This window comes from Otolemur garnettii, unplaced genomic scaffold (assembly GCF_000181295.1).
Source record: "Otolemur garnettii isolate 467f Iridium unplaced genomic scaffold, OtoGar3 scaffold00208, whole genome shotgun sequence".
NCBI lineage: Eukaryota > Metazoa > Chordata > Mammalia > Primates > Galagidae > Otolemur > Otolemur garnettii.
In genome coordinates this window covers 2,411,119-2,420,076 of record NW_003852603.1, presented here as the reverse complement: position 1 = coordinate 2,420,076, position 8,958 = coordinate 2,411,119, and the positions used below count along the sequence as shown (strand labels likewise).

The window sequence follows — 8,958 nt, the reverse complement described above, 5'->3', positions numbered from 1 at the left end:
CGTAAATATCTGATATGCCGGAAGTATTTTTATTGTTACAAAGGGGTCATGACCCACAGGTTGAGAACCCCTGGGTTAGAGGTCATAGGTTCCAACCAGCAAAGCACATAGGAAGTATGTGGCTGGGTTCTGAATCGCAGGTCACTACTCAAGGTTCAAGGGCCTCTCTGGCCTCAGGGAGATTTCCTCCTACACTTCACACATTTCTGCAGACAGGGAGGGAGCTGACTGAGGCAAGTTACAACCTGGACTGGGGTGCTGCCTTCCCTTATATGTGTCCTTTGGGGTTATTCAAGCTCTCAAGCCCCCGTTTTCTCTTCTATAAAATAGAGACAATTACAGCACTACCTCAACAGTTGCCGGAGATTTAAGAGCTCAGAAATGGGAGCTGCCATTTTTGTATTTTTAGCATCTAGTATTGCCGGCTTAATGCCTTCTGGACCTTGCAGTTCCCACAATGCCCAGCCTCGCACTGGCTCTGGGAGTGCTGGGTGGTGTCTGCCCCTCAGCACTGAGCAACTGCTGTACTTGGTGGTATGAGGCTGCAACCTAAGGCTTGAGCTCCATTGGGCCCAAGTTGCTCACAACCCTTGCTTTCTCATGAACCTCCAAGATTGGGCCTTTGCTTTTCAATCCCACCTTATGCCCTTCACTACCCATATCTTTTTATCTAATTTAGGCTTGAGCCAGGCTCTGTTAAGCCGCAGTACTAGACATTTTGGCCAAATGCAAGCCTATGTAGCATGTTGCTTTTCAACTACCACTCATCTTCCCTCAGAATTCTTTCTCCAAAGGAGGCATTTTATAAAATGTTATTCGAAGTGAAGACAGGTCTGTCTTGAACCCCTTGAGTATTCATCAGAGGAAAAGAAGGAGACGTTTGGAGCTGTGGTCCACATGTGTGCATGTGCACACACACACTCCTGGGGGCTGAGAAAGTGGCCAAAACCATACGTTCAAACTACCCATCTTCCTAGAGTGTCAACTCTACTTAAAGCTTGGGTCTGAAAAAATTCAATAATTTAACATTAAAACAATCAGATGTATTTTCAGAGTAGAATTTAACAACACACTTATAATTTTTAACAATTAAACCCTGGGGGTGGGGAAGGGGAGGGGAGAAGGGTGGCTGGGTGGTGGGAGGTTAACCGGAAAGATCACCTATATTTCTGTCTAACAAGGGTACAAGTGAACTTTTCTAGAAATAGAATGTAAATGTTTTGACACAATGACTATGCAAATTACATGAAATTTATGTGAACCAGCTTGATGAAAGTGTTTCAAAATGTATGTGAAAACACTACACTGTACCCCCTGTTTGCATTAATGTATAGAGCTATCATTTAATAAAAAAAAAAACAAACAATTAAACCCTAAGGCTCTGCATTCCAGCTCGGTATAGCTCACTCCTCCCTCTCTGTTGGGGCCCTTGCAAGGTGAGGCTGTGAAGTAGCAGTTTACTTCTCTGGGAAGGAGAAGGTGCTAAGGTGTCCAGAGGACTGTTCTCCAGAGGCCAGCCGTCAGACTTGGCAACTGAGTTTCTCTATGAGCCCAGCCCTGGGCCCAGTGCCCGGCAGCACAAAGGCAGCACAAAAGCAGCACATGGCAGCCGCAGCTCCCGGGGAGCCTGAACACAGTAATAGAGACATGGTGCTGCCAGCGCAGAAGAGCCAATGCAAACTAACTCCAGCACAAAAGCTCTAGTGCATGGGTCCTCAAACTTCTTAAACAGGGGGCCAGTTCACTGTCCCTCAGACCGTTGGAGGGCCCGACTGCGGGCCCTGGGAAGAGTCAGCTGCTAAGCAGGACAGGCAGAAGCGGCAAAGACACCCAGCAGGCTAGATAAATGTCCTAGGCGGGCTGCATGTGGCCCATGGGCCGTAGTTTGAGGACGCCTGGTCTGGTACTTACCAGATGAATACAAGGTGAGGAGGAATCAGCACATGGCCTCCCACATAGTTCCTTACTCTGAGTTTTTACCTGACACTGAACTTCAATGATTTCAAAATTTTATAAGATTTTGATCAAGTTGCTTCCATTTTCAAAGACAAATGTGTTAAAAAAGAAATAGCTTACAACTGTCATAAGCCGCAGACAACACACAACTTCCTTCTGCAGCTGTAGCCAGGCCTTCGTGTTACTAACCACTGGCCCTACCTGACCAGATGAGACAATGGCTCTGAGAACATCCTACTGTGACTGGGCAGCAGAGGTGGCCCAGCAGTGCTTCCCCCACATCATGGGGCATAAAGAAAGGGTTTCTGCAGAGCACAGGGGCACACTACAGGGAGGGGCACACCACTGAGCACACATGGGGCTCAGTGAAGAAAATCATTTTTACATTAGGAGAGAATATACTAAATATTGAATTTATATTCCATTTTCAAGTAAAATTTCAAATATTTTAATGAGAAACTTGATCTGGCTTTTATGAATATAATTTTTATTTATTTATTTTTTTTTTGAGACAGGGTTTTGTTGTCACCTAAGCTGGAGAGCAGAGGCATGACCATAGCTTACTGCACCCTCAAACTCCAGGCCTTAAGCAATCCCTCCACCTCGGCCTTCCAATATACTAAGATTGTAGGTATGAGCCACCAAGTCCCGCCCATGAACATAATTTTTAAACATACAATTTTTGATCAAGAGTTTTAATAATTCTTTCTACTTCTTGACTATTGCCAATGACAAATGTTTAAAAAAGTAGGTGATAAAAATATTTAACTTTCTTTTTTAAAATTTGAAAATTTCTAAAAGTTGAAGTTTTAAACAGTTTCATCAGTACATTTTTTTCTCACAAATATAATTTTAATAATTATGAAAATGTCAGTGGTACACGAATCCAAACAGGGTAGCTCTAAGCTGTAGAGCACGTGTGGCAGAGTGGCCACCTTGCATCTGCAGACCTGCTATGCATGTGTGAGGCTGAGACCAGGGCCTGCTAAATCTCCTTCATCTTCCTACCCTCCACCCACGCACTGGCTAATCCTGACAGCACAGGAGCCCTGAGCAGGCAGCTTCATCCTGGCCCGGGATCACTGTGAGCAGAGGGTGGTGATCACAGAAGCTGCCCCTGTGTCTGCTGTCTGTGGGAGCCCTGGGAGAGCTGCCAGACTCCATTCCAGCCAGCTTTGTGGTGGTGCATGCAAGGGCTGGTGGTTAGATTCCCAGGGATTTTGTGAGCCATTATTAAAAGTTAAATTATATAAATTTACAATTTAAAAACCTCCCACACAGTAATTATTTTACTACCGTGTTACTATTCTCTGTGCTCTTGAGGTGATGTCCAACCAGGGGTTTAGTGACATCGTGTTGGTAGCCTGGAATTGGCCGCAGTGATAGTATTTACACCACAGAAATCAGCAAGCACTACATACTAAAGCTGGATTCACTGCTCTTCTTTCTTCCCCCTGCCTCACCCTCAGTGCACGGTCAAACACTGACCAGCATGTAACTGGTCACACTCAGTGGGGACCAAGCCCAGCGGAACTCTGGCTGACCCAAGAGCTGAAGGGATCTGCACACGGTGATGCTTCTGACCTGCTCTGCTGAGCAGAATGTGTTGCATCTTCTGAGCTTCTTGGTAAATCTTCATCACCCTGCTAGGGCCAGTGCCTATGGATACATGCGCTGATGCCACCCATAGTAAGAATCTTCACGTGAGCAGCAAAGCCACGGGGGAAGGTTGAGCCACGCTCTGCACACACAGGCTTACCTGGAGCCAGTCCATCCATGACAGCACAGGTGTGGCCACCGTCCAGCATCGGACCTGAGCAACCATCAGTCTTCTCCTTTAGCTGGTACAGTCCAAATTTCATTCCACTTTTGTTACTTTTGTAGGGATTCTCCTAGCATAGCCAACCTGTATACACTGTTACATGATTCTAAGAGCTAAGAGCTGCCTTTACCTATCCAGGCAGAGAGAAGGAGTTGCCTGAAGTACAATTTGTGATAAACAGAGTCTATGCATATGTGACTTTTTTTTTTTGAGACAGAGCTTACTTTTCACCCTCAGTAAAGGGCTATGGTGTCATAGCTCTCAGCAAACTCTTGGGCTTAAGCAATTCTCTTGCCTCAGCCTCCCAAGTAGCTGGGACTACAGGTACTTACCACAACATCTGGCTAGTCTTTACAGATGAGGTCTTGCTCTGGCTCAGGCTGGTCTCAAACTCATGAGTTCAGGCAATCCACCCTCCTTGGCCTCCCAAGAGTGCTAGGATTACTGGCATGAGCTACCACACCCGGCTTATGCATATGAGATTTAGAAAATGAGAAAAGCAAGAAGCATTACTGAGGTCCTGGTGCACACAGTTCATTCTCTCTCACCCAGGGAGCAGGGAGCAGCAGCCCTATGCTGGGCACAGTTCTGGGCACTGGGGAAGACTGAGCCAAGCACACACAGACGCCCTAATCTCCCACCACTGCCTCCCAGACCCTCCCCCAGGCTTCAGGGACTTCCCTTTGTGCTATTCCTGCCCTTGTTGGGTCTATCACTATAGTCCGTGAGGTGGGCATGACCAAGCCCACTTCACAGATGAGGACAGTGAAGGAAGTCACTTGCAAAGTCTGGGAATTCATTTCTCATAAAAACTCGTAATGTGTTCTCAGAGTCAAGTATTTTCCAAGAAGCTCACTGGTATGAGAGTTAAGTATGTCCTAATGAGGAGTCATATGGCCCTGTGGTCATTCCCATTACCGAGGTACATTATGTTTTAATGCACTTTCCTGCTATTACATAGCAGAAGGACATCCCTAACCAGTGTGGGGGTGACCTGGACGTTTCTCCCTAGCGCTGTGGTAGAGACCCCAAGCCCACTTGCAGGGGACAGTTCCAGGAAAAGTCCCAAGGCAATGTGGCTTTTAAGTGATAAAAACTTCATATAAAATGTTAACTACATTTAGAAAATTCAAAATTACGGTTCAAGTTCTAAAACAGCCTCCTGTCAACAGAACTCAACTTCCCTAGAAAAAGACTATGGGCAAATCATTACTTCCATTATTACTTCTGGTCAAATTCCTATTCCTACAGTGGTCCTGAAAGCCCTCCTGGCTACCACTGGCCACTGCCAAGGGGGCAGTCTAGACTTCTCAGGAACACACAATGGAATACAGTGTTCCTCAACTTTTTAAAATTCATGCCCCTTTTGTGGCATGAAAAAACAAGCCCTTCTCGGTACTTGAAAGTTTGAAATTTCTAAGTATATTATGACTATAAATCCACCAAAACCAGGTTCTTATACAATTTAGCCCCCTCTGCCACACTGCTCTCACCTTCAGAGGACTAGTTCAGGGCTTATTACACTGCAAGCCCAGGGGAGGGGCCAGAGAGGAAGAAGGCAGGGGAAACACGGACTAGAGCCGCCAGGCCTGCCCCTGGACACCCAGGAAGGGACCAAGGTGAGCCAGGCCAAGGCAGCTTCCCCCAGACCTACTAATGAGACAAGGACAAGCCCACTTCTCACTTTGTTCAGTCAGTCCCATCCCAAAGAGGACACCACAAGGACAGCAGAGACAACCCACAGTGTGGGACACTCCAAACGGCAAGTGATTTGGTTTCTGTGACATTCGGTGATAGGAGAGTAACACAGCAGCCCACTACTCTAGATATAGACTGTGTGTGGCATAGACTGTGTGGCCAGAATAGTAAGTTACACACAGGGACCCCACCTGGTCACTGATGCAAACAACCCACTGGAAAAGGCGTTTCTGAGATGATCCAGAAGGTGGACCACAGGATGGCTACTAGGTAGTCCCCAAAATGTCCTTCTGTTAGAGGAGTGATAATGGGCACTGAGGTTATGCAAGAAAATATCCATATTTTTATAAAATTACCTACCTAAGTAGTGATGAAATTATATAATCTGGGATTTACTTTAAAATACTTTAGTAAAGAAACAAAAAGATAAATGACGTAATGTGGCAGATAATTGTTGACTATGGGTGATGGGATTTTGTTGCATCATGCTCTGATTTTGTGTATGATTGAAAATTTTCGTAATTAAAAAATACAAAATAAAGAGTCAATTAAAGCGATCATAGCTTTCCTCAGCTTCCCAGAGTTATGGAGACAATCGCTTGGGCCACCACTCAAGAGTTTCAACAACAAATGCTCCACATTCACTTGCAAAACACAAGTTGGTTTATAGGTTTGGAAGTGTTGCTTCCACAATTTTAATTCATGAAGTTGCAATTCATTTGCAAAATAAAACCAAAGTCAGAACATTCTTGGGAAAGAGATAAGGAAAGAAAAATAAAGAAATGAGACACTACTGGTACAAGTTCCTCACACAAACAGAAGAGAACTAACCTGTTTCCACACGGAACCGAACGACATCCAGACTGTCTTAAACATGGGAGCTCAGCACGTTCCCCCTAGAACAAAGGAATTCAAGCTGGCTGCCAACACAGCCTCTTGAACAGCAACTCTTATCCTGTAGGCCACAGATCCTTGATGCAAAATTTTAAATGTGCACAACAGGCTCAGTGCCCATAGTTCAGTGGTTAGGGTGCTGGCCACATACACCACGGCTGGCAGGTTCGAACCAGGCCCAGGCCAACTAAACAACTACAACAAAAACATAGCCAGGCTCCTCCTGCCTCAGCCTCCCAAGTATCTGGGACTACACATACCTGCCACTATGCCAGACTACTTTTTTTAAGAATCTTTAGCAGTGGTGCGTCTCACTCAAGCTCAAGCTGGTTTTGAGCTCTTGAGCTCAAGGGATCCTTCCACCTCAAGCTCCGAGAGTTCTAGGATTACGTAAAGATGTGAGCCTCCATGACTGTGAACTGTCATTTCTTAAAAGTTTACTGCATTTATCATTAATCTTGGAGTTATAAACATGTGAAAAATAACAACTTTTCTTAATTTTTTTAGCATTGTGGCTTAAATTTTTTAACATTCTTATCATCATCCTTTTCTCTCATGTATTTCTCCTGTTCTTGGCATATAATGTGAGCTAATTAAACTTTCTTCCCCCTTTTTTAATGCATTCTCATTTGTTCTCACAGTAACAGAAAAAATATATTGTCATAGAATATTGTAGCTTTTTAAAGAAATATACTGTTTTGTGTCAATAAGCAAATAAAAGAACAAAACAATAAATATTAAAAAAAAAAATAGCCAGGTTATGGTGAGTGCCTATAGTTCCAGCTACTTAGGAGGCTGAGGCAACAGAATTGCTTGAACCCAAGAGTCTGAGGTTGCTGTGAGCTCTGACACCACAGCACTCTATCAAGAACTACAAAGAGAAACTCTGTCTCAAAAAAAACAAACAAACAAAAATAAACCCAGAAACCAAACAAAACTGCAGAACAGTTTTCTATGGAGTATTCACCTTTCTTTGGATTCTCAAAGAAATCCATATCCCAAAACATTAAAAACTACTGATCTTTAAAAAAGAGGGTTTAGAAGGAAACTGACATTCTGAAGCTCTAGCCATGGGTAGTTACAGAAAAGCTTTTGATCTGACATCTGAAATTTGTGGAATATTCTTGATGAATCCACAATAAGGTGATTAAAAGTCTTTCTCCAACACCCACAAGCAAACAAACAGCCTGGCCCTGCAGATAGCACAGGGTACGTCTATAATAGGGTCTACTTGCATCACACAACCCTCCACTGTGAGGCACAACCATCTGGGAGTGAGCAGGCAGGTGAAGGGAACCTGAATGGCGGGCTCCTCAGCCGCACAAATCCTGAACCAACTTCACAGGCCATGGGAGAATGGGATCCTCCATTCCTAGGCCTAAGTCCCTGCAGGAGATGTTAACAGAATAAATAGGCAAAACAACACGTAGACATAAACATTTATTTTTACTGACTATGATCTAAGTCAGCAAAAGAGACAACAAAACTTCAGTTTCCTGGCAGTCCTTCTAGATGACAACACAATGCCTGAGAATAGGGCTAGAATCTCTTCACGAAATCACCTAGTAATCTCTCATCATCCTAGGACAGACAGTACCTCTCAGGACTGTGAGAATCTTTTGATGGCTGTCACGTTTTCTCATCCTTGAAGTCAGGACAGACAGATGCTGTCTCATCAGCTGAGATGCTCTTTCACTCTTGCAATCTGCCAGGTGGAAGGGCACAGTGGCACTGTTGAATCTGCGTTAACTGTGGAGTCCAGGATGTTGGCTGGAGGCCTCCCCAGAAAGGACTAAAGCTTTTCTTCAAGGGCTGCTCACTGCTCATGTCACTGCCCAACACCTTTCTCACCTTAGTTGAGAGGTTTGAAGGATCATCTAATCACAGAGAACATGAGAACCCACCATGAAATGAATCACCGCCTGCAGGCCTCCATGGAGACCCATTCTCTAGTAGCGTATGCGTTTCTCGGTCAGGAGCTATACTCACATCAGCGCCGGAGCCTCAGAAAGAATGCATGTTTACACTCTGTACTCTCCAATGGGTAATACTTATCATAAAAATCTAAAACATACTCTTCAGTCTTGAATCCAAATTTCTGGTACAGCAGCATAGCGGGATTGCTTGCCGAGACGTGAAGGGTTACATCCTTGCCCATGCAGGTCTGCCAAAAGAGTGGAAAAATAAAAGATTAAAATAGAAAGGCCTGAGGGAATATGAGTAGGTGAAGAAACTCTTTTTAAGTACAGTAGTTAGTTACGGAAACTGGAGAAATCAGAAACTGAGGCTGGGACACTGCAACACCCAGCAACGCTAGAAAAAGAGTAATATTTTGCTGCTGATCAAAACATTCACAGGACTAAGGACCCCACATAGTGTTTTGAGCTTTTTTACTTTTTTGAAGCAAACAGCCAAGGGAGATATTTTGTTGCCAATTTTATTATTGTTTGTAATTCAATTACATTTTCTTTTTTTTGAGACAGAGTCTCAAGCCATTGCCCTGGGTAGAGTACTGTGGCATCACAGCTCACAGCAACCTCCAACTCTTGGGCTTAAGCGATTCTCTTGCCTCAGCCTCCCAAGTAGCT

The 8,958-nt window shown here is 44.4% G+C and overlaps 1 protein-coding gene across 3 annotated transcripts in view; it reads right to left on the bottom strand.

Annotated features, from left to right (window-relative positions):
• Nucleotides 1-7,826: 7,826 nt before the first annotated feature.
• Nucleotides 7,827-8,958, bottom strand: part of LOC100943405 (cysteine-rich protein 2-binding protein) — a 26,787-nt gene continuing 25,655 nt past the window's right edge. For 2 of the 3 annotated variants that reach the window (XM_023507817.1, XM_023507819.1), the window contains exon 7: nt 7,827-8,534. In XM_023507817.1, coding sequence (XP_023363585.1) covers nt 8,361-8,534 — 174 coding nt within the window. In that variant the 3' untranslated portion in view covers nt 7,827-8,360. The remainder of the gene's footprint in view (nt 8,535-8,958) is intronic. The other variant, XM_023507818.1, reaches the window with a different exon arrangement.